General features: G+C 45.7%; 1 protein-coding gene across 3 annotated transcripts in view; it reads right to left on the bottom strand.

The window, feature by feature from the left end:
• Positions 1–704: 704 nt before the first annotated feature.
• The window catches only part of ULK1 (unc-51 like autophagy activating kinase 1), an 85,128-nt gene continuing 59,477 nt past the window's right edge, over positions 705–26,355 (bottom strand). For 2 of the 3 annotated variants that reach the window (XM_026095305.2, XM_026095306.2), the window contains 13 exons: positions 22,059–22,184; positions 18,259–18,410; positions 17,373–17,456; positions 16,489–16,751; positions 15,650–15,834; positions 14,638–14,753; positions 13,899–14,042; positions 11,216–11,403; positions 8,274–8,452; positions 8,028–8,146; positions 6,081–6,238; positions 5,728–5,863; positions 705–3,822 (listed from right to left, as the gene is read on the bottom strand). In XM_026095305.2, the coding sequence (XP_025951090.2) occupies positions 3,767–3,822; positions 5,728–5,863; positions 6,081–6,238; positions 8,028–8,146; positions 8,274–8,452; positions 11,216–11,403; positions 13,899–14,042; positions 14,638–14,753; positions 15,650–15,834; positions 16,489–16,751; positions 17,373–17,456; positions 18,259–18,410; positions 22,059–22,184 (1,906 nt within the window). In that variant the 3' untranslated portion in view covers positions 705–3,766. The remainder of the gene's footprint in view (positions 3,823–5,727; positions 5,864–6,080; positions 6,239–8,027; positions 8,147–8,273; positions 8,453–11,215; positions 11,404–13,898; positions 14,043–14,637; positions 14,754–15,649; positions 15,835–16,488; positions 16,752–17,372; positions 17,457–18,258; positions 18,411–22,058; positions 22,185–26,355) is intronic. The other variant, XM_026095308.2, reaches the window with a different exon arrangement.

Below are 26,355 nucleotides of genomic sequence, written 5' to 3'. Positions count from 1 at the left end.
TGCAGGCTCACACCAGGGGTGTTTCAAAAGCCTAGGGTACTTTTTGCCATTTTCAATGATTTTTTTCCATATCTAGGTGGGCAAGAGAAAACAAAGCCATGGGCCGTTTGTTCTGTTAAAATAACAAACTGCAATGAGCACAAACCCTGCAGGGAAATGCTTAATCCAGACTAGAAGTACCCAAATCTCATCACTCCTCCCACGCTTCATCTGTAAGTACAGCACTTACACAGCAATAAGCTTCCTGACTTTAATGATAAAATGAAGCTGGAGTTAAAAATAATGTATAACTATCAGTTCATGTGAAAACAACAACAATAATCGACACTCATTCCTGATCTTGCAAATACCGAAACCTGGGTGAAAATTTATACATCTCTCTGAACAGATGGACAGGGGTCTGTTATTAACTCATCACGGTGTTTCTGGAACCAGCAGCAGGAGCACACAGCCAGATAATAAGGACAGATGAACTAGTAATTACAGCTCTAACCTCGACACTGGGTTCAATTTTTCCACTTTCAAAGACTTCACGTGTGGCTCTAAGTAACTAACCTTTCTTGCCCCAAGCTTCACCCTCTGCAAAAAGGGGCAGCAGCACTTTCCCCCCAAAAGGCAAGGCTGGTCGAACAAAACATGGTAAATACCGTACTTGGATACTGCACCAGTGGAAATTATATCAGTACTGAAAACAGATAGGTGACTAACAATTTCAAATCAATTTTATTTTCTTAAATTGGTGTTATACAATTTAAAGCCAAAAAAAGTCACACAAAACACAAATAAAAAAATGTCGACAAAGTATCAAGCATTACCTTATAAAGAACAACATCATACGCTCTCACAAACCTGAAGATACGTGTTATTAGACCGAGGTTTCTTGAAATCTATTAAAGACGCTACACACAAACACTGCAACAGTAACAAAGCCATGACAATAGCAAGTGGACTACACTAGCAACTTCAACAATGTTTTTCTCTCTCTCTTTTTTTTTTGCATTCCTTGTTGTCTACAAAGCAATAAATATTTTTCACCAAAAAAGTTGGTTTCACGCTACATGCAGTTAGATAAAAAATAAAGTCACCAAAGTGATGGCAAAATAAATCACCTGTCTGATTTCTTTTTTTTCCTTTTTTTTTTTGTTTTTTTAACTCAAGCACAGTGGCTAAGTTTCAAGTATTGAGAGAAAACATATATATATACACACATGTATGTGTTTGTGTGCGTACATATACATACACACACATACACACACGCATAACTGTATGTATATACACAAACACATACATATATATATTGGTTGTAGGTCTGTAAACCACAATTTTTTGGAGCAATATATATTTGTATACATTGAATGTGGACAATTTTGATACATTCAAGTAATTAAGTACAGCTGGAAGGTTAGTGCTGAGCTTGCCACACACATGGATCATTACACCTGCGGCATGGACGTGAATCCTCGGGCCATGCTTCTCCTCGGCTGGAAGCTACCGGCGCGCTCGTGGGACGGCCGGGAGGGCTCAGGGTGAGTAGCAGGCGTCTGTATTGCGGAGGCAGTCCTGGCTCAGTGCTCTGGTGCTGCATCCCGGGGTACCTGCAGGACAGCCCTTGCAGAACTGGTAAAATCCTTTTGGAAGCAGTCTGGGTCTCTTCGGCATTTCTGGCCACAGGCTGGGGGTTTTTTGTTGGTTTTTATTTGCTTTTTTAGGCACAAGCACAAACAGCCACAGAAGCAGCAGGCTGTGAACGGATAATGTAACGGAGGCCTGATACTGAAGCATTTGTGTAAGCTACACTTAAACTTCCCTGGTGGGGGCAATTGAAAGTATTTTTTCATTTCTTTATTAGCATTTCTGCTCTGCGATCAGAAACATCCGTGTTGCCAAAGATGATGCCAGCTCAAAAGTCAATTGAGTTGCTCCTGAAACCCTCGTAAAGTATCACACTGACCGTGCAAAAACTGAGAGAAAAAAGCAACGAGGACTTAACCACCATGTGCAAAATATTATTAGATCCCCAAAAACAAAGCCTGAGGTTTCGAGTTGCTTTCAAAGATACTTTTCTGCCCAGCGCTAACAAAATACTGCCACGACTCTGATAAATTAAGAGACACACACATGCGCACGCACACAGACGGACAGGCAGCCAGCTCTCCTCTCACACACGTGCTCACAGCATCCGAAGCCTCAGCCAGCACTCGAGCCACTCGCACCCGCAGTCTCCTTTGGCTACAGAGTCTCCTTAGAAGAAATGCTGAACATAAAACTGAACACTACAAGATTTCTTTATAAAAATTAAGCAGCAAATAAAACTTTTTAAAAAAATGTATTTCCGATTGTAAGTGTGTAGGATCTTAACGCCTGTTCTTGAGCTCTGAAAAAGCACGGAGCTTTGTATCGACTGTCCTTAAAAGAACACTTAAATAAAAAACAAAACAAAACAAAACAAAATCTTGGTACTGCCAGACTGCAAGTCAGCTTTGCCTGGTGTGGAGGAGGAATAGCACAGACTCTGCCATGCTTTTTGCCTCACACTCACGAGATACAGTACAGTTAAATACATACAGTTACACACAAACCCTATATATCAATATATATTCACCCCTAGGAATACATATCAATATACGCACACACGTAGTGCAATCGAACAACCAGGAAACAAAGAAAGGAATAAAAAGAACAGCACTCCTAACAGTCGTGACGCTCCTGGTTTGTCGTGTAATGCAAAGTCAACTTCTCCAAGTTCCCATAGTGTGTAAAGTGCTCCTTTGATTCACAAAGCTAGTGTTTTCAGTTCGGGGGGGCGGGGGGGGGGGGGGGACAGGAAAGGGGCTATCTAACCAACAGCCGAAAGCAGGACAGCGCTAGTGCTTCCTCGTGGTAGATATGTACTGAGAGGCCGAGCTGAACAGCCAAGAGTCTTGAGCCTTGACCCCGCTGAGCCTGGGGACCAAGGGAGGAACGGATTCGTTTTGGCTTCTTACGAACACAGGAACGTGACGCGGTGTGTTGGCTTCTTGGTTTCTGTGCAGAGTCTCTTTCCCTGCGTCGTTTGTCCATCCAGGCAGAGAGGCAATCCACGTGACAACCGCGGGAGGTGCGAACTTCCCCAGCAGCAACGTGTTTCCAGCCTTGCTCAGGAAGTCTGCAGAAGGTGGGAGCTTCTTCAGCAGTAAATAGAGCTGACTCCCCGCTCTGCCACACAGTAAGCGCTCCAAGGCAAAAACACGAACGAGAAGGGACAAGGGAGAAAAGGGAGGGGAGCCTCGGGTTGCCAGGAAGCTTTAAGATGCCTGGCTATCAGCTGGGATAGGGGAAAGTACACAAACTGGCCTTGATTTCTGAATAACACCCTCCAACATTAACTGAAGCCAGCAGTTTCGGCACATCCATTGCCTGCAATGGACACAGCACTGGAATACCCTGTTCTTAAACAAGAGGGATAGGCAGTCTTTTCCTTCAAAGTGCTGGGAAGAAGTGGAATTATATCCTTCATCCCCTCTGCCAACGAGGAAACCTTTCCACGTCGGCTATGTCTTCACCCAGGCTTTCGGGCAGGGAAGTTTTGTGCTCGCTGCAGTCACACATCCCCACAAAAGAATCCAAGTCTTTGGAACAACTTCCCAAACCCTCAAAATATGAAACATTGAGCAGTTCATCCCCCAGGTCTCCTACTGCCAGGATCATTTCCCGCCACAGCAGCAGGCCGTTGGAAACAGAAAGTGATCAGCTGGGGCGAGGTGCGTGGAGGGGACGAACCTTAAAATCAGGCGCAGAACCCCGACAGCAGAGCTGACAGCCTGCGCTCGATGCACAGTTTGCCTGGGAGAGAAAAAAAAGACACTGGAAATCAATTTCTCATTTTCCTGGCACTACGAACACTACCAAAATATGCTGGAGTTAATAAAATGTGAGAATTTCTGCTAGTGTAAGCCCCCCCTTCTAGAATCATTACCATGTACGGACTTGTACCAGGTGAGGATCTAACCACAAACACCCTGCTGAGGAGCAGAAAAATCAGAGATCCAACAAAGAAAACCAGGAGGCAGCAGTTCTAATGGGGGTATCAAGATGTAAAGGACCACTGTCTGCCACTACCAATTTATTCATTTTAAGTTAATGGGGTGGCTTTTGCCAGCAGCCAAGGTGGCTCAAGGTCTCAATGCCATTTGTCATGGCTTAAAACTGAGAGAACAAGTACAACCTAGCCCAGCATGATCAGTGCCAGATTCTTGTCTGCACCAGCCTGGGAACAGACTTTTGCAAAAGCTTTAGGTTTACTGGAATTCATTCCTCTACCATGAAGGCTTTCTTATTTCTAGATTCATTACTTTACTTTTCAGAAATAAATAACCAAACACACATGTATCCGAGATATAAAATGAAAAGCATGCCTACTATAGCCTACCAGAGAGCAACTCACTCAGGAAGCTGGATATCAGTGGGGGAAAGAAATCCGTTAGCTGCATGAACCAGAAATTTGTATCTCTGGACAAAAGATGTGCTCTAGGTTTGGTAAGAAATGGTGCCCTAGAAGCTACTTAGCATTCCCAATTCACTCCAGTGCTGTACACCACCTGCCAATCTCCTTTGCTCTTCTTCACTGAGCCTCATGTCAGCCGTTAAAGTTGGTGATAATTAACTGACTGATTGCCTGTGAGCCAGAAATCTCCTCTCTCATTACCTATCCAAGAGCTCTATCTACATGGACAACTAGGGCAGCCTGGCAGCGTTTAGGATGCTGGCCCATGAAACGCATTCACCAGCCAGCAGAGGGAGAGAGATGCAGTTTGCCAGCTGTCTTTTCCCTTCTGCTACATTGACACCATCATGGCCTACTGCTGATGGGCTGGTTTAGCTGTGAGGAAGCAGAGCTGAGGCCAAGTCAAGCTGCTCTGACAGATGCTGGCTACCCCCAGTCCCCACTGCCTGCCTCCCACAGCGGGAGAACACAAAAGATGTCCGAACCCCAGCCAGGAGGGCAGGGAAAGTGCGCTCGGAGCAAGTGAGGTCAGTCCTTCCCACCATGCATCCACTACTCGCAGAGCCGGCAGCAGCAGAGAACACCACCCCCTCGCAACAAAGGCGCTGTGCAAGGGAGGTGACAGCACGGATCAGCAAACAGAGGGATCCATCTGTCTCTGGGAGAGGAAGCCAAAGGATAGCAAGTAGGCAAGGGTTCAGTTTTCACTGCTACAACAATCACTTGCTGATGAGAAAAATGTCTGCTGCCTTCTTAGCCAGGCCTGGGGCAGGGGAACCCAGAGAGGCGAGCAGTCCCGTTTTAGAAGTCCTGTGTTGGAAGAAGCCCTCGTTATGCTGATCAGCCATCTCCGCCTGAGAGCCATTGCAGTTTCCCATTCCCAAGTGCTCTGTGCAATCAGATGGATGGTTCCGCCGGGAAACCAAACCCAGGCCTTTGCTGCTGCCAAACTACTTCCTTCAGCAAGTTCTCTCATGCATCAAAAGCTCAACAAAGCTCTGGCAATTGCTGTGCAGGGCAGCTCTCAATACGTGGCTCAACACAAGGACCTGCGTTTCCAACAGTTTTCCCACTGGAAAAGCAGGAAGCCTGGTGACTAGGAGGTCTTACAAGCCAAGAGATCTCTACTTTATTCCCTAAGATGTAGCCAAACACAAAAAGGATGCTGGATACTGAAACTCCTGATCCATGCAGCTAGAAAAACACAACATGGTCTAGTGAGAAACCAGGCACTGAACACTCACATTTATTGATGTTTTCTATGTCTCCCTGTTCAGTGATGATGTTCAGGAGCCCTTCCATCAGCAGCAGAGCCTTGTGGTACCTCTGTGCGCAGTCCTCTCTGTGGTGGAACATCTCATCTAGGGCTGCAGATTGCACCTACAGGCGACAACCCCATGCCAGAGCTTACTCCCAGACCAGACCCAGTCCTCCCAACAGTGCCCCTCTGCTGCGTGAGCACCTCCTTGTCCAGCCCTCTAGGGGCTGCATGTAGCATCAAGAATGAAAGCATCTACTAAGGCCATGGACAGCAACTGTTATTGCCCGACCCTTGGCTCTGTGCAGACCCTGTTTCCAGGCACTATATGGTTATTACCATTTGCACAGCATAGCTGAAGATGAGCTTCTCTGCGGTGATGCTGTTGATCCGATCCATGAGTTTCTGTTTGTCCATGAAGAACCTCTGGAGTCTCATGTTGAGGCAGTGGCAAGATGACACACTGGATTTATAAAGCTCATTCAGCTTCTTCACAACTAGGGCAAAGGAAGGAAACGCTTTGGGCTCTACTTCCAGTTCTCCCTGTGCCTCCCATTCCTCATGCACAGGACTCCTTATAAGCAACTTGGAGCCAATTGGGTTGTATTAAAGCCAAATGAGAGACAAACAGTGAAGTACTCCCCGCACCAACAGGCTTTGTCTTTTTCCTGTCCTTTGTCACCTTCACCAGTTATAAGCCTGCACAGGACAACACCTACACATATGCCTAGTTCACCTGAGGCCAGGTCTGTTTTTGTTTCTTTCAGTTGCCACAGGGTAGAGCAGTTTGCACTGTGCAAGATGTCTCACGCATCACCAGAAGCAATAGACGTGCCAGATACAAAGCTTGTTACTTGATGGGTGATGATGTGCTGTGAAAAAGTATGTGACTTGCATAAGAGCCTTTAGAGCTGAGTGTGGCTGAGCAGCACTAACTAAAGAGTAAAGCAAGGCTCTCTTGGGAATCTGCTGTCAGGTTAGGGACTGAAAGACCACCCTTGCTCAGAAAGAACTTGACAGCAGGAAACCCAAAGCTTCTACATGAAATCAGGAGGGCGGAATCAAAAACTCCTTGAGAAGTGTTTGTGCTTGAAAAGGCAAGACTGACTTTATTTCTTAAAAAACAAAACAAAACAAAGTAATGTCCTCCTTCATAAAATTCAACCAGAGCTCTGGGCATTGCCCAAGTTACTGCAAAAAAGCAGCATGCTGTGGGTAGGGACCCTGCCTGGCACACACTGCCAGGGACACTCTGGGGCGACCCCTTGTCACATTTCCCCGATGGTTCTATTGCCCATGGGACCAAGTTACCCAAGGACCTTGAAAACCCTCTTGTCCTCACTGTACCCTGGAAAACCTGAAGGGAGCAGTGCTCTGTGGGGAGAGAAATAAGAAAAGAGAGCCCTGCCCAATTGCCACACACCAAGGGAAGAGTGCTGCTATAATCTACCACTACAGATCTGTTCATGAAGAGGAACAATTTGTTTGGGTTATAATGACTTTCCCATCAACCTGGACACATGAAAGATGTATAGAGAAACCTGTGTGTTTTGCTCCACAATGCTCACTGCAACATACGTGTGCACATAACTTCTGGGGATTTTTGTTTGTTCTTTTGTTTTTTTATATACACCCTCTCCTCCAAGTCAGCACAGGTACTTTCAAAGACCAAGCCCAGGCAAAGGAGGCTGAGGGCTCAAGAACTTCTTGTGCTTCAGAAATCTCCCCCAGTACTATAATAATGATAGTTTTAAAATTATTTTTTTCTAATCACTGAATCACAGTCAGCTCACATCGCAACCAACAACAAATAAGGCAGTCAAATGCAAATGTAAGGCCATAAGAGACTAGCAAATAAATGACTCTGGCATTACCAGTATTTTACTTCCTGTGTTTTCATTTCACTTGAAAATCGTCATTGCTAAGACATGTCTCATTTTGCCAAGTAAGCACTTACTAGGATGTGCGCTTTGTAATTAAAGTGGACTTACGTCAAGTGCAAATAAGCACGTGAGACAGAGATGTACAAGGAGTCAGGTAAGAGATATTCCCCTCTCACTAATTAGCACTGAAGATTTACAAAGGAGCATCAGCAGGAGTTTGAGATCTGAAGTATATGTGTATAAAAAAATACCCTGAAAGAAAGGCCTCTCCCTGCAAGGGGACAATGAGGAACAAGCACACGTGTTTGCTGTAGGGGTTCACACTCACTCAGGCTCTTCCCTGCCCTTGTGATGCTCTGAATACTTCCATTTCAGGCAGGCCTGTTGTACCACAGCCCCTTACCTTGCTTGACAGTGGAGGAGAGGCACAGCTTGCCGGCTTTGATCTGCTCTATGGCTGTCTGCAGACCAGAGGACAGAAGCTCTGCTACTTTCAGGTACAGCACTAGCTGCTCTGCATAGCTGTAGAGAAAGCACATTGCAACGCAAACAGATCAACAGGACAGCGTAGTTATAGCAGTGAGCGTCCCGGAAGATTTCCGGCACGTAATGCCAGTGCTGGAAGTCCAGCACTCTCCCTAGTCCTCACCTCCACTCGCGGCTGAGGAGGCTGATCTGGTCAGCCACCACGCTCTCCTGGAGCTGGTACTCGGATGCCACTGAACTGCTCATCTCGCTGGAGCTGCCTTTAAGGGCAGCAATTTCCATCACGTAATGGACGAAGGCCAGCGTGAAGCGGAGGCTGCGCAGGATGTCCGTGTGCTCTTGCTGTTGAAGGGAACGCAAAGGGGGGGTTACACCAGGAGAGCTGGCACGGCAGGGAGGGCTGCTCACCTAGCAGCAGTGCCAGTGACTCATCCAGGTTTAAAAGAAGTGACACGTCAGGCTTGAAATCCCTCGGCACCCCTCCTTTGGGAAGGAACAGCCAGACTCAGCGCTGAGCCCAGGCACCACACCAGCTCCTCCTCCACATTAAAAGGAGCAGTAACAGCTCCAGGCCAGAAATTTACAGGCGGTTCCCTGGAGAGGCTGGCGAGGCTTGCTCCAAAGCAACCCGCTCCCTTCCCAGGGAGCATTTCCAGCGCTGTGCGACTGCTTTGGACCTCAATCTGGAAGAGGGAGAGACTGCCTGCACCAGGGGCCCAGCTCTGCTCCCCATCACTGCAACGCTGGTACAGAACTGCAAGCGACTGAGGGTTTCATGAGAGCGCGGCAACCTCTTACCTTGAGGAAACTGCAAACACAGTTTGTCTCACCCTATACCCCAGCCCTCACTTAGCTGCCGTCTGTACAGGCTTCCAGTTCAGTGCAGGCCAACCCTGGGTGAAGTGCTCTGAAGGTGACAGCAAGGACAACCTTTCATCTGCACCTCCTGTCTAGTCAGTGAGGGAAGAGAGACTCCCACACAAAGTGCTATGCTCATTTCAAAGCAGTTTCTCCTCTGCTATTACGAATCAAAAGGTATTATCCCATTTCTGGGAAGCTGCATTGCTTAAGTCACATGCAAGCATTTTTGGGAAGTTTGTATTTGTGGAAAAACTGAACACGTGTGGGTCCTACCAAATGAATTGCTGTCTGGACCAGATGCGACTCCACTGCTTGCACTCTACAGAAAAGCAGCTAACCTGTTTGACCTGCAAATATTTAGTGGGTTGGTTCTCTCAAAGGGGGACTGGATCTTACCTACATGAATTTCGTACAAAATATATCTCAAGTTTGCATGCTTTGGCATGCATTGTTTTTTTATTCACTGGCTCAGGCACTTGGCTGCTATGGCAGCTCTGATTATGTGAAATACAAATCTCTCCTCCACTGTCTTGCTACCTGGACAGTCTGGTGAGGTAAAGAATTGTTATCTCCATCTTCCCCTTTTCTCTTTAAAAGCAGATGGGGAAGTCAGCAATTAAGCAATTGCGAAGTCATACAAGAAGTTTGTGGCAGAGAAGGAAACTAAACTGAGATCTGGCAGGTCTCAGCTTGGTATCTCTAACCAATGCACAGTCCTTCCTCTCTGCTTATATAGTTGGCTTCTACTAAATACACTGGAGTTCCTTGCCTTGCTAGGCATTGCAAGAGTCTTTACTTCCATGGCCATCTCTACATTGTGTTTTTAAAGCACTGCAAAACAAACTTGAAAACCTAATCTTCAGTTTGCCTTGTCTTCACCTAAGGAAACATCTTCAAATAATAGGAGAATCACCTATCTGAATATAACAGCTCTGCTCGAGATAAATAGGGCTGCTTAAATAGCAAGATTTCAATGCCCTGAAAATATCAGCAGAAAGCAGAAAATCTGCCAAGTTTGCATTCCAGCCAAATCCACAGAGCACAAAGGGGTCTCCAAATATGCCGAACAGGTTTGGTGCCAGGAAGATTGTGACACGCGAATGGATTGCTGTGCTCAGCAGAAATGACAACCAAACCAAAATGACTCACTACAGACATGAGAAGCTGAACTGAGTGGCATGAATGAGATCAAGCTGATACTTTCTTAGGATATTTCTCTTCAGACCCTGAAAAGTGGTGGCAGCTGGCAGAGCCCCACACTTCTGGGACTTTACAGAAGCATGATGCTTAATTAAATTCACTACTATTGGGATCACATCAATGTCAAAGTCGTAGCCCTGCGGCTCTGCAGGTAATTAAGCAAACAAATGCAACCCAATGCAAAATTGAGAAAAATCTGAGCTAAACAAAATCTGGAATAGAAGAGCAAACCCATATCCTTAGAAAAGTGTATGCAGATCTCTGTGGTATCTAGGAGATTTTAGCAACAGCAGCAAAATTTGGATACAAAGAACTTTCCCCTAGTCCTAGACAGCCCAAGGAGATAATAGGAATAGAGCTGAAACCATGACTGAGCCTGCCTCCCACCTCTATTGCAAATGGACAGCCTGACCTACATTTCAAATATATCTCAGCTACAGAAGCATCTGCTCTGCTTCAACCTCACTTGAGCCTGCAAAGAAGGGGGAGCCTGGCAGCCTTTCAGCTTCACAAGCTGGTTCAGCTATTCTGGTGCAGAGTTTCCCCCCTCCCCGCCATAAGCAATGTGTCAGGTTTATATTTTTTTCAGATCCTTTCATTAGAGGCTGTATCACTGACCGACTCCCCAAGTACACACAGAAGGCAGTCATTTGAGCTGCTCACTCTCTCAAATTAGCTGTTACCAATGCTGAGCTTATAAAAGGGAAAAGTCCCAAACCACCCAGGTTTTCTTCAGAAACGGTTAATAGAGAACGCATCAGATAACTGATGTTTCCAACCTGCAATTTCAGCTTTGGAAATGGCAAATTATATCCCCAGACATGGGCTGTCCCAAGGACTGAAGTATGAGGCTTGAAAGCCACTATGCTAAATGTGCCCTGGGCTTTCTCTGCACTGTGCTGGCCTAGCTCTCCTGGAGCCAGTTCACATCACCTTTGGGACTGACTCCCTAGGCTGCAAGCACAGAGCCATCTGATCTTCAAATTTGCTCTCCTTTCATTCTCCCTCTCCTTTGCCCCTAACAAGACTCTGAGATATACTCACCTCCATGAGTGTCTCTTCAGGCAACTCTGGTGCCTCAAATGTAACAGCACCTTCCAAGTTAGCTGTGATTGGATCGGCAAAAGCGTACCGGAGACTTGAAGGGCCTTCCACAGCATCCCCACCAGTTCCCATTGCCAAGTGTCTGCCAGTGAATGAGCCTCCAGAACTGAGAGAGCTGGAAGACCCCACTGAAAAGAAAAATAGACAAGGAAATTAAAATATTAATACTAGACCATTCCTCGCTCAGCCTGAGGGACAACTGCCACTGTCGGATACAGGATCCTGTCTCTGACAGGGGTCAGCAGCAGACACTTTGGAGGAATGATGCAAGGCCCTTGATCCAGAACAACCACTCCCCATGTAAGTTCCTTATCATCTCAAGCACATTTAATGCACCTTCCAGAACATTTGTCATTCACAGAGACAATTACAGAAGCTTCCTTCCCTGCCAAGCCCTTCTGAATTCTGCTTCCGTATCTTGGGCTTATTTTATCATATGCCACCATAGCTAACTTCCTCCGCATCAGGGATCAGCATGGTTCGAACTCTGGGTCCTTAGCCTTAACAGTATCACTGAATGAGCACCTCTGATAAGTGAGGTTTATCACAGCTTTAAAATATCAGCCATTTAGTTGGAAACCAGGAGAGCTTTCCACTGCATTCCCCACACTTCTGCTTCCTTCTCTTTATAAATAGGAGCCCGGGCACAGAGTAAGTGACTTCAGCTGCGTGAAGACCCTAACTCAGAATTCAGGAAACCCTGTCCTGTGTCCATCAGACAATCCTCCAACATCATCTTTTTTGACCACTGAATCCACCCTACAAGCATATCATATATAAAAGATATATACTTTAAAAAGAGCTTCTGTCCCTGGGCATTCATGATACAATCACCATTTCCAGACAGCTTCACATCCCCTGAGTATGCACTGCTGCAGAGGGATATGTTCTGCCCAACGGGGGGATGCTAATCCCCACCACAATACTGTGCTAATTCTACCCGAGGGATATTCTCCACTCTCACTGACCATTTGGGTAGAAGGGACAACCTGCCTCTGTGAAGGTTATTTGCTGCTCCACTCTGCCTTCAAAAGGTTCAGCAATATGATACACAGTTGAACAAATGACCTACGGAGAGGCACAGTCTCCTTTCCTCCTGAAACCCTCTTGCACTTAGCAGCTATACTTCAATGCTAAGTGGACGTCAGAAGACTGACACAATATTTCCAGATCTTTCGGACAGAGGAAAGAACCAACAATATCACATTCTGAGTATCCTGTATTTCCAGGACACTGCTTACAGAAGTTTTTATCATGATTTATGAAAAGGCTCTGCTTCCATATCTATCAAGCAATTTTACTCAAGGCTGGCACAAACACTCGGGGTATAGAGTCTCAACTTGCAAAGTCCCTTCAGTTTTGTGTGTTAACTATAACAAAAGGAGTTGCTGCACAGACAAAGCTTGCCAAGCAGCACTGCTTGGACACTGTCTTGGCCCAGTGCTGTGCATGTGTTTTAGGTTCACTACCCAATAGCCTTCTCTTCCAGGGATCCCATCTGAGATCTTGTGTTGCAGACCTTCCAGCATCCAAATACCAACCCCCTAAAAACTTGTGCTTGGATCTGCTTCCAAGTTGCCACAAAAGCAATACAGGAAGTCGGACTTCTCTATTCACAACATTTCAGTGGGAGCTAGAGGTCCTAGCACAACGGGGTTGCTACCTTGGCTATGAGCTAGTCAGACACTTTGCTAGAGAGAGTCCCTGCCCTACAGAGCTTACACTCTAAACAGACAAAACAAAAGAAGGATTATGATCTCAACTTTCCAGATAGACAATCAAGGATCTGAATGGTTTTAGTTACAAAGAAAATCGAGGCTACAGCCAGGAACTGCGCCCATATGTCCCCCATCCCAGTCAAGTAGTTTATTCATGGTTACATCCAAACCTTCCTTGTGGTAATTAAGAAACAACAAAGTCAACTACATTCGGATGAGGAACAGCCAAGACAAAAACCCAAACAAGCAAAAAATGCAAACAGAAGTGTCCAAATATTTTCTTAAACTGAACATAGACTGCAGCTCCTGGACCCTTCACCCCAGAAGAGCCAATTACCACAGCCTCGGCTGCTGGCTGATGAGACCAGAGTGCTGGCATCTCAAAATGATGGATCTGCCAAATGGGAATGCATTCTCCTTTTCCTACATAAGCAACTCGGGGCATAATTAACACCACTAGTACTTTCACATAAAGAGCCATCCTGGCCCTTTCCTAACAGTGCCTGTGCATTGGTCACGTTTGGCTGTTACAGCTTACCCAAAACCCAGGAGGAAAACCATCAGAACACACTCTTTACAACTGCTGACCTATCAGCAACCACAGGATCTATGAACAGCTGCAGCATTACTCCTGAAGTAGAGCAAAATGAAGTAAAAAAAATAGTCTGCCTCTCTTTTCCAGCACTGGAAACCAAAATGCCCTTGCACCTGTGCAAACAGTCATCAGCAATAACTGAGATGGCAAGAAGCAGCACGAGAACCTTAAAGGCATTCAGAGCAGCTGAGCTCTGTGTATCGCACTCTGTCCGGCCCTCTGCCACTGCCGGGGTTCAGCAGCAAGAAACACAGCACACAGCTCTGCCTGCAGACATTCTCACTGGAACAGGCAGGCATCAGCCCTTTACCTGAAAACATCCTGGTCCTCGTGGTCTGTGGGGGGGTTGTTCCACTGGGAGGGGATCCGACAGTAAAAACCACTGGGGATGGGCTGGCAGAGCCCCCAGCCCGGGCACCAGAGTGCAGGGTCCCTCCGTAAGCACCTGAGGGAGCTGGGGAGACAGTTGAAAGGTGCAGACTGGCATTACAGGAAAGTTACTCAGAGCATGCTGTGCCTCACCCAACAGCTTTATGTTCCTGCACACTCTCTTGAGAGTCTGTGGTTACCAGCGCAAGACAAGGCTCCCTTTGCAAGCATCCCGAGAGCACAACCAAGCCAGGCTGGCATGCAGCGCAGGATGTGAGCCTGGGCAGCATTACACATTGCTGCAGCTGTTCTGCCCTCCTCACTCCCCAACCTGCAAGCCCAGGAAGGCCCACCCTTGCAAAGCCATTCATATTCGAGCTGCCTGGCACAAAGTCCCCACTCCCATGTGATAACACATTCAGAAGGGGCCAAGAGAGGAAGCCCTGCCTACAAAAATCACACCGCTAGCCAGCAGTTACACAGCACGCGTAACCCACAGACCTCGGTGCCTTCCACAAAAGGAAGCAAACACCATTACACTCTTCACACACGGCCGTCACTTCCTACACCAAAAGCCGTCAGATAAGAAGCCTCCCATTCATGGGAGAGACGCAGGGAAACCCTTGCCCCCCAGCCCGAGCCAGGACATCCTGCCAGATCTGGCTGGCCTCTCCCGCTACCTGCAATTTCCATTGGCTTCTCATTGTTCAGGCTGTCGTTGCTGCCAGCTTCCGAGATCTGTGCCCCAAAAGCAGCCTTGAGAAGCAGGTCAGTGAGCCTGCCCGTGCTCAGTGATCTAAAAAGAGGACAAACAACATGATTCAGGAAGTCATCAGCAAGTTTGGGGCAGATACAAGGTTTCAGCTAACTTCCGCTCCAATTTGCACCACTCCCAGTCCACAGCCATTTAACGCTGTACAGCAAATGGTCCAGAGCTGACATAACCACAGGCCCATTCCTCTTTCAGCAAAGCACCTGAAGCCTCTCCTGATCCTTGCAGAAAGCTTAGGACTACTGTAGCTAATTGCAGCAATGCAGTGACTGAATGCAGCATTACCATAACACAGAAATTCTCTTTAATGGAAGATACTGAAGTTAATTTCTTCCCTTAAGGAACAAGAGCCTACGTGCCCCAACAGCCAAGCCTGGAGCACTCTGAATACCAGAATCCATGATCACTGGAGAAAGCTGCAAACTACAGATAGTCAGGTAAGGAAAACTAACACGAAGACTTGAGCAGCTTTGCTTCCTGCAATGGTCACGACAGTCACTACCTAGCTTTCAAACGGATCTCTGGTCCAAAGACTCAGGCCCACTGCTTGGTAGACAAGGAACACCTCTCATCCATGACACAGAGCAAGGTACATATTAGCATAATTGCAAGGAGTCTCGTCCAGTACCCAAACCCTTGATCCCTGCTTGATGAAACGCTAGGCAGCAAACAGTGTGAAGCTGCAGGCAATCTTTTGCATTTGAAAATCTAGGCCATGGCCTGACACCATAGAGGAAGACTCTAAAATCTGCATAACATCTGCTTGCAGCCCAAGGGTGCTAGCAGATTACTGCAGAACATTTGCAGATGATACATTATGACTTAAGGAGCACTGGGGTTTGAAATTTATCCCATCCCTCCTGCGTTACAGAACGAAGCACCGCAGTGCTTCATACTCCACAGCAGTCAGTGCAGCTCACCTGCCCTTGATCTCTTCCACAGGCCTCAATCCCAAGCCAGTCTGCTGGCAGTGGAAATGGCCCATCTCCTTCAGATCTGGCAGGGTCTTGTTCCTTGTTGGAGTCATCATGACCCCCTGATGGGCCAAGAGTGTGAGAAGATTCTGGGAACTTGGGGTTTTGGGAAACTCAAAAGGGGACACAGCCTAGGGAGAAAAAAGAGAGAGAGATCTGTCTTTAAAATCAAAGGATCAAGGTTCTTTTTCCCCATTTTTTTTCTTACTAAAATTAAACCGTACACTTAAAACATATCTGAAATAAACAGGCAGAAATCCCAGTCCACACAGTTACTTGCCTCTAGTCCCAGAAAAAACTAACATGAAAGGAGAAAAAATCCTGCTGAAAAATTGCAGCAGCCTAACACAAGCAGACAGAAAATGCTGTCACAGTGCCAGCTTCACACGAGACACTGGGGCTACCACCTGCTTAACCGTCTGCCATCTCCACTGGGGATTCCTACTGGGCAAACGCTTGCGTCACAAGCCAAGTCACTGCGTGCAAATCAACCTAGACACCACAGCTCACTAATGCACTTATGTCCTAATCTGGGCAGCTCCTTTTCTCTGCCTGTTTAAACCCCTGGACTCTGCTCAGATGGCCAAAAGCATTGCCAAGTGAGATCTATCCACTAAGAACTAGGGCATCACTGCATTTCACACGGATCACTAAATAGCCCTTGAAGAAGGGTGAACAGCGGGTGATAAATCCAGGTCAGAGTTATGTGATCACACAGTGGTTCAACCCCAAATAATCCACCAGACCAAGCTGAGACAGACCCAGAAGTAGACTCCTCGAAATACCTTTGTAGGGGAGCCCATGATAGTTGGTAGAGGGCTTCTCTGCATGAATTCAGACAGCTTTGGTGAGGATCTAAGCTGCCGGCAGTGCTGCAAGCCATGCATCTGCAGCGGCTGGCTGACTGGGGTATGACCAAAGTGAGCAACTAAAGGATCAGAGTGCTGCTTGGTTATCTTCTGCCTGCAGGAATGCAAATCTGACAGGTTGGGTGCACTGTGGAGCCGGGAACCCATCCCTCGAGGAGAGTGTTCGGGCGCTGAGGCACCTGGAGGGCACAAACACAGCGGCAAACCACATCACTCCTTGGTAAGGACACAAAAAGCCAGCCTGATCCCAGGATTCACTGCTAAGACATCCAAAGGGGTAAGTTTGTATCAGGGTTTTTCAGCTTAAAACCTTCAATGGATGCATATGGATGGCACTCTTGTCAGTGCCACAAAACTTCTAGGCCTGATCTGGGTTTGACCTACAGGAGGAGCAGACACGAGCAGCAGTGACAAAAAGTATGGCCGTAATTTTTCTTTCATTGCAGCCCTTACAGTGAAGGACCACGATTATCAGAGTTCAGCAGCAAGGAAATGACACATCAAGCAGGCCACATGGCAGAGGGGGAATTCGGGATTTTCAGAGGGCTTTCCTCTACTCAATCCATTGTCTTCAGAGTCCCAAATTAGAGTTTCTGTGATACAGGATCTGTCAGCACAGGAAGAGACTGGGGGACAGAACATGAATGGAGTAATCCCTACTCCTGCCAACACGCAAAAATCTTGGTTGGCCAAGAATCAGGAGAAGCTCCCAAGGAACGTCCCTGACCTTGAATACTCTGAGACTATGAGTCTGACCTTATCCATAGGAATAATAAAGGAAAGTAAGCACCCCAACCTACCGGCCACAGGAATCCGGTTTCTCATTTCTGCTCCAAGAGAGGATGGGATAACAGTCTGGCTAGGCTGCTCGGGGATCGTTCCAACTTTGAGGGAAACACAATCAATACATTTATTCAGTGTTAAATTACCATAGACAATAACAACACTATGCACCACCCATTTTATAGGAAGACACTAGTCATCTCTCACCTTCTTCTCAGCCCTAGCTGCATAGTGAAAAGATCAACAACTCCTGTAAAAAGGAGAAAGAAAGCTCTGACTGGCATTAGTTTAGCCAGTTTTAGTCTGGCTTTGCTGATGTTGATTGAGAGAAGTAAAATATGAATAGGTCTGCATTTCCCCACTACAAGAGACTTATAAATATAGGACTGGGGATATAAAACAGCAAGTTACATCAGAGTCCATTCCTTTCTGGACACCAGCAAATTGCATCAGTTGCACACTACGGTTTTTCTTATCCCCTTCCACTTGAATTGCTTGTGAGCATCCGGATCAGGCTACCAGCTACTTCTCAGTCTGAACAATGGGGTTCAGGCCCTCTCAAAGCCAGTGAGAATTCTGCTCCGACAGCAGTTGGGTTCCATTTTTCTCACTCCAGCCTGAGCTGGCAAAAAAAAATATTTTGCACTTACAGAAGCCCTCTTCAGAGGATTGCAAAATGTTTCATGCAAACCTCAAAACCAAGCTTGCATCTTATGAGGAAAATATGTATTTTCACCTCCATTTCACTACAAGCCAAAACACTTGTCAAATTGAAGAGCCATGAGAGAACCCAACAATTTCAATTCCCTACGACCTGGCAGTGATAGCTGGTCATAACCTCCTCTCTATGGAAAGGACATACTTGATTTTATTAGGGCAGCAATACACCCGCTGACAGCTTACCTTGCGGAGATGGCATAAATGGCTTGGCACCACCAAAGGAGAGCTTCCTAGAGCTGGGCACAGATCCATGCTCTCCAGCATAAGGAGGGGAAGCACCAGTTTTAGGAAAACCAAGAGGGCTTGTACTGCTAGATCTCCGGACCGCCCCAGACCTTGTGGGAAACAGCAGTAGCACACAGATTACTTCAGTTGCCAGTTAAGAAGAGCAAGAAAAATGGTATCACCAGGTACTCAAACCCAGCTACTTCCACAGAAGTGGGTCTTCATGACTGTTTATGCTGGATCAAAATCCCACTGTACAAGGATTATCATCTTAATCTACATTTATGTAGTCCTAGTTCTCAAGGGTTTCAATCCAAGCAAAATTTCACAAAACAAATGAAAAAAAGAATGAGATTAGTTTAAACGCAAGAAGGAAAGCCTACCATTTTTAAAAAGTCATTTTTGGACTCTTTCAGATATCTAGAACAATTCTGAACAAGTCACAGCTTCCTATCTTGGCACATCCAAGGTGTTTATTTTAGCTACTGTCTTCATAATATGCTTGGAGGGTTTTATTCAAGTGTCCCTCCTGTGCTGTGCGCTCCTTAGTTAGAGCAGCCTTTTAATTGGAAAGCTCTGTGAGTGCATGCTATACTATGCAGAGGTAAGATGTACCAAAGGAACCGCTCCTTAACAGAGCTTTGATTCAAGTCAGGAGAGGAGACAAAGTCAAACTGAGTAGCGTGTGGTTGTCAGATCTAAACCAGCTGTGTGCTACCCAAAGAAATTTCTCTCTAGGTGGGGATATTCAGAACTGCCTGGGCTCCCAGCTCCCTTAACTTCTTGTAAAACCTCACCTTAGAGAATTAAGATTATTTTAATTTCTACAGGCCACACATGCAGGAACCTCAAGTATTTCCCAGTTGCTACAGAAATACAGAAGAGGGAAACTAGAGTAGGGGAAAAGTCAGTGCAGCCACACCATCACTCTGGAGAGAGATGGGAATTTTGTATATTGAGTATCTTTCAATATTGGAATGTTTCCATCACATATTAAGAACACACACACAACCCAAACTCCGTTTACTGAAATGCCATTCTACCTCTGCAGGATCCTACACCAACAGTCCCATCACACTCATCTGTATGAGAAAACACTCTTTTCATCAGATCCTTAATTTTACTCTCAATTTGGAAACAACTTTTTCCTTGTTAAAAGAATATTGGTCTCAGCCAGTAGGTGGTTTTTTGGACAGGAATCATTGAAGCATTTGAAAAAATTCTGTGCTCAAGTTGCTGAAAGACACTATCACCAAAGCATCCCTCCTTCTCTCCCTCCAACGCGGTATTAAGCTGTCCATACACATCTGAACAGAAGAAACAAAGGCATGTGGGTTTTAACAGTACCAGCAGGATTAACTACATTACTCAGGAATGGCAAAGTCATCTTGGTGAAGTGTCACTACATCTACTCAACAACACTATTCAGTACATGTTTTACGTCATGCCATGTTTCAGAAAAAGTCTATTCCAGTAACTGAGTGAGATTTAAGGGTTTAATTCTCCTCCTCTCCTTCAATGTCTTACTAAGGTGCCTCAGTCAGATGAATCCACACTCCATTCATATGCTAGGGAAAAATGGGAATCCTTTAAAACTTTAACCTTACATCATTCCTCTGTATGTCAGGTTGCTCTGTATTTTACCACCATTAAGTGCCTGGCCCTGAAGCAAAACCAATGATTACACACATATGCCCTGAAGCAAAACCAATGATTACACACGTATGCCCAGATGCTTCTGAACATATATGTGCACACAAAAGGAAACAGGAACCTAGCAAGGTGAAAAGACTCTTTCTGCCACTGAGAGTCTAGGTACTTCTCCCCACACCTTTTTAACTCTCCATAGTATGAGTCAGCCAAAGGGCTGAACATTATCTATCATGAACTTTCAGAAAAACATCCAGCTGATTGCAGCTGCTGAAAGATGTGGAATGTCAAACATCACCCTGCAAGACATGGCATAAGCAAGCAAGCAGACGAGCAGGACAGGTGATGTGGCCAGAAGTAAGTGCACATAATCACCACCTCAACAAGCAACATATCGTTCCACAAACAAGCTACATTACACAGGCTTACACAGCCAGTCGGATGACAGTATCAGTTTTTCAAAAACAGTGCATTTCAAAGTTTTTAGTCAAATGACTTGCCAAACATGACTAGGTATTTGGCTGTAATGGCCTATTTGATACTCCTGATGGAAAACTGGAATCACATGCCAGTTCAATCAATGCCTGATGAAGTTTTCCCCTTCCATTCTTTGAAGGGTGTCTACTGAATTTAGTGATTAGAGGAAGCGATGATGAGAGATAAATATGGCTTCCTAGGGCAGAAAAAAACATGACGCCAGGGATTTTGAGGAGATGCTAAAAGCAGAGCATGAATCATCTGATTGCATCCATTCCTCGAGTTCCTCTGCAGGGACGACGCTAATCTCATCATTACACTGTGCTGACTAAAAGGAGCAAAACATGACAGCTGATCCCAGGCTGGTGACTGCGGGCTGTGACCTGAACGCAGCAGTCTGCCACTGCGCCTGGGGTAGGCACGACATCCCTAGGTACATCGTCTACATGTTTTCCACAGCTCTCCCTTCATACAGTACGTGGATAACCAGGACTTTTTTCTTAGGCCCAAAGCTAAAAGGGTCCACATGTTTTGCCCTAAGTACAGGGCACCTGAGAAGAAACTTATCAGCACAAAACCTGTCACACACTCAAAGAGCAAAACATAAAGTAACACTGTCACAAAGCAAACTCTTTACTGATCCCTTATTATGACCAATATTTAGTGTCCGCTTCTCTGTGAGCTCTGAATAAGCCTTATCCTTAATAAGGTTGGCTGAAGCCTTATCTCAGGGTGGCATAGGCATGACTGCCCTTCTGGATTGGTTAAAGTTTAGCTTTCAGATATCAAACTAACTCATCCTGAAAACGTAACCCCCTGCCCCATGGCACCTCAGAGACACACACTTTTATTTGAATGTTCTCTGCCCTTACTATATAACCCCGCTGTTATGACCTGGGCTGCCACTGTTAACCCAGATCTCAAAATTGTAAGAACCAGGAATTACATGTGATAAATGACAGAAGCCTGGTGTTTCATGGAAGTACAATACATTACCACTGAACTCCGGAAGTCAGCTGTATGGTCCAAGGCTGACGTCCGGTTCTTCCTGATGGCCTTCCAAAAAGCACGTTCTGCCTCACAGGCATAAATTGCTCTTGACTTCATCAGGCTGCATAACCACATTAATATGCAACTCACGTAAGACACATCATCTATGGTGTGACTAGCTACAGGAATGGATGAAGGCGAAGTCAGGTAAGTGTTGCTGCCCCATTAATTTTAGATGTTTTTCCTCAACTTTTTTCTTTTATAAAGTCATCTGCCAAATAAATGGTTCTCTCCACTTGGACATCCAAGCCATATCTAGCACGAGAAAAGCTGCCAGACTCAAAAGCGCTCAGCCTGCACTGAAAGTTCATGAGAGCCATCACACACACATGCACACACACAGAGAAAAACATTTACGGTACTTGGTAATAAATACATCATATCATCACCATAAAAATACCCCAATACTAATGTTACCACATAACACATACTGTATTAACTCCCTACAGCAAAGGGGAAAGCCCATTACCCAGGAAAATTTTTATAGCAATATGGAGAACGAAGTGCAAAGCATGCCCCAAGGTGTAATACGGTGGCTGCTACACCGCCGCCACCCCTCCTCCCCAGCCCGCAGCACTCACCGCGGCGAGGCGCACTGGTTGGGAGACTGCAGGTTCTGCTCGATCCGCCGATAGTTATGAATTTGCGTTGGAACCGGAATGGGCACAGAGTGTCCGTACTTGCTGCTAGAAAACTGACCTGGCCGGCTGTGGAAAGGAGACAAACAAAACCGCTTGTAAGGGGTGGGCCCTCAGCTGGGTAATTGGAGGTATGAGCTCTGTAAAGCAACCGTACGCAGGGAGCGTCCCTTTCGCTCCTCTCCCTGGGCCGAGGGTTCCTCCTGGGAGGTGCTTCACAGTCATACTGCAAGGAAGTGGCACCACACATCTCCGGAGAACGTGCGCCTCTCTTCCAGCACTGTTCCCACCCACGGACTGAAGTTAGCACAGACATCCAAGCACACGACTCCCCTCTGGAAAAGCAGAGCCCAGCTATTTCGGGCCTGACTGGCCTAGTTTTCAACAGCTCAGATCCACAGCCAAAGAGCACATCACCGAACAAAGGCTAAATGTTCATGGCTCACAAAATACGCCAGCAAAGATTTTTGCTGCCAAGAGCGACTTGCGATTCATGCCGAGGCATTGCTGAAGCAATGGCATCTCTATGAGTCTCGGCATGCCAAGAAGAGAACACTTGTGGTGAATATCAGAGTACCTGCAAATTAACTACAGGGTGGAGAAGACAGCCTGGGAGAGAATAAAATCGGAGGAAAGGGGCAGGGGCTATAATAACTATATGCCCATCAAGGTCAGGAAAAATATCACACACACAAAACGGGACAGGCCCATTCTGTAGACTTCAGACTCCTTCCCAGCTCCATCCAAGCAGGTTAATCAGCTCATGTCAGATATCTGCTCCCTCTGGATGATAGCTTCTCTTATTATTCTTAGCCTGAATACTATGCTAGACAAAAACCATGCAAACACACATTTAACTAAGTAGCTGTACTTAAGTCTTTTCCCAAAGGCTCCAGAATTCTAGGATTAATTGCCATGGTAATGTTATTTACAACTGCCAACACCAATTGCAGGGCTATTGCACAATTACAGGAGGATCTTACTGGTAATGAAGGCTTCTGTAGTCTTCCTTGCTGTCAAGCTAGGACGCACACCCGGGTCTGCCCCTTAGAAGCAGGAAGTATTACTTCTCCAGGTATAACATTTGGTGTGAAAGTCTTTTATATAAAGTGAAGGTGAAAGGAGATATTTAACTTGGCAAGAGTGCACATATGTGCAGAGGGGGAGAGAGAATACTTGTCTCTTATTTGGCAGTTTAAAGTATCCCATTACCACAATTTCTTTTTGGGGGAAGGTCAGCAGTGCTTTGTGGTTTATGAAGGCAGTGTTGAAAGCTGATCTGCAGGAGTGTGTCTACAGATCTCCACAATGTGCACACGAAGATGCTCCTCAATCAGAAGGGAGCCAATTAACAGAGATATCTTTCATCAAGGCTGAAAGAGCAAAAATTGATTTTGATTTCATCCTACTACTCTCAACATATCTATTTATTTTCTGAAGTTCTGTATATTCTTCCTTGTGTGCTCTTATTTCTTCCATCAAGAGATTAGACTCTTAATCTGATGCCAAAGCAAGCTTCTCATTTGGAAACACTGCAGCTGTGGTGCAACTCCTATCTACCCTGGCCTCTGAAAAACAGAAGTTTCTAATCAACTCTAAATTACTTTGAAAAGATATACCTGGAACATGCTCAAACATAAGCCCAGCAATAGAAAGTGAACAAATTCCCTTGCGAGAAAGGAAGAAAAGATGACCGGCAATGAAATCAAATCTTTACCCTTGAGTACTTCAGTAGGACACCACAATCCCAACTAATACAAGTTGAGGGCTTTAGTCTGCCTCTAAAAGGCAGCATGGAGGTCTTGATGCTTCACTGACATAAAATAAAATAAAGGTATTCAAGGCTCCTGATTGCTCTGCAGAAAGCTGAATTTCTGGGGTCTCTGCCTTCCATCAGCATAAAACACAGAGTTAGACAGACAGAGTGAATAGAACTTTGACCAAGAAATCTGAGGGACTTCACTTTGAAAATATCCAGACTTTCATCATAAACTTCAGGCACTCTCTCTTCAGTCTGGCCAAAATCATTTTGTGGAAGTGAGCTCTTGAGTGAAAGGATCCCTCTGCCTAGGAGTTCTATCAAGTCTTCACAGAAGCCAGCTTCCTACACAGGGTACAAGTTGCAAATGAAAACATTCAAGCTAACTGACATAAATTAAACCTGCTAATTGGCCTCAAGTCTTAAATGGGCCATAAATTTGCAAAGACCAAGAGATAAAGCTGGGACAGGGAGTTTAATTACTTGTCAGTAATTAAAAGCTCTTTGAAAATGGCATTATATCCATTGCTTTGGGATACATCCAAGGAAATATCTTTCTTTGAATTTAATAAGCATCTTCAGCAAGGAAGTGTTTTTAAAAGAAGCCCCACTGTTAATGTATTTTAATTCTGTCTAGTCCTTACCCTCTTAGTTAACACCAAGGAGAGCTGCTTTAGAGAGTACAGTGATATCCTGAGGAAAATCCACTGCTGGCCACCCAAAATAAGCCCTTGCTTTCTGTCCCCATTGGGCTGCATCCAGTATTGCTTGCTAGCCTGGAGCCACACATGAAAGGGAGAACTCCTGCTTGCTAGTGAGGGAGGACAGGAGAAAAAATTAGGGGTCCTTTGTGCTAGTGAAGCCAAGATCTGAACCAGGAGGCCTCATGGCATCTACAGTGAAGGGCACCGAAACCCATGCTAATAATAAGGGTGCACCTGGGTAGCACCAGTTCAAATCACTTTTCAGGGGACAGATCAAAGATCATATTTCACTCTCTGAATTCAGAATGGCTGAATTCAGAATGGCTTTCACTACCTATGTTTTATTCCCCATCCTAGACAGGATAGGAAGTAACTTTTCAGAGTTTCTTTGAAGCAAACAGAAAAATGGAAACCAGCATTAGAAGTTTTGGCACTTGCTCCATAGAAGTTGCTGGAAATGAGTAAGAAAGACTAGGAAAGGGAGAGCAGAAGTATCCTTAGATCACAGCCACTGGCAGTGACTTTCTATCTTCTAATCCAGTAGAATATGATTAGGCCAATTTGTTGAACAGAGTGGCAAATAGTGAAAAGCGGGTGGCATTTGTAGTGATCTTCCATGCATTTCCACTCACTGCTGTCCAGAAACAAGGCCAAATCTTTTAATCAAGACTGATCCCCAGAATGCAAAGTGATCAGCTAAAGAATAAGCTGTTAAAAAGCATAGCAGGTGATGGCGTAAGAAGCCTTGCACAATTAAACTCCACACTGTGGTACATGCTTGCCAATTAATCTGATCACCTCAGCAAGGCTTTGAGCTATATTCTTCTCCCTTATATATGTATGCTTTGAGGCTATGCTTTGCCATTTTCTGTGCTTTGTTTATGAGAAGAGTGTTTTCAACACATAGCTTTGGACTACCTTTTTTTGTTTTGTTTTTTTGGTTTTTTTTTTGGTTTTCTTTGTTTTTAAATAAGAGGAGATTTTAGGGTCATTCCTCTTGCCCGCAATTTAAGTTCCCCTCCAACTCTCCTTCCCCCAACAGGTGCCATATTGACAGAACAGAATATGAAAGCTGTCCTGCTTCCCCAGTTGGCAAGCACGAGGTGGGCAGACTCTGCCAGCTCTCTGTAAACTAACCACGCATCCTACAGCTTGGAAGTTGATGGAATAGCCTTCTACAGCTCACTAACATGTTCGGAACAAAAATGTGCCTGGAACCACCGGCTGTGCCGGGCAGCTGTCATGCAACACGTTTCTAAAGACCAAAGCTGAGTTTATCGCAACTGGTTTAGTTGGAACTAAACCTGTGACCAAGCCTATTTGCATTCCTTATTCCAACTCTTGCATCTCTCATTACTAAACAAGGCCCACGTAGCAGCAGTATTTTATACATACATAGTGCAATGAGCTGTTTGGAGCCTCAAGCAAACTGCAAACAACTAGGCAGGACCAGGCCCGTCCTTCAACAGCAAGGAGAGATGAGCAACACTCCTCCACATTTGTCCTCCTGCCCCTTGCCCAGCAATTCAAGCCCATAATAGTTTCAGCGTTGGCTAACTTTTTGTGCTCCAAATTACTGCATGAACTGAGCAGGAAAGAACTTAGCTGGAATACTCATCTCCTCTGCAGGCTAAACACAGAAGGGGGACTAGCAATACATATGTGCCAGTGGGGTACATTTACTCTCTGCTCGAGAATATTCTCTGTTCCCCCAGGGAACAGAGTTAATTCCAGCTCTACTACATTCTCTCCGGGCCCCTCCTGAGGGCCAGAAAAA

Source organism: Dromaius novaehollandiae, chromosome 17, assembly GCF_036370855.1.
Source record: "Dromaius novaehollandiae isolate bDroNov1 chromosome 17, bDroNov1.hap1, whole genome shotgun sequence".
NCBI classification, from domain to species: Eukaryota; Metazoa; Chordata; class Aves; order Casuariiformes; family Dromaiidae; genus Dromaius; species Dromaius novaehollandiae.
Note: the sequence above shows the minus strand (reverse complement) of the source record. Positions and strands in the feature narration are given on the sequence as shown.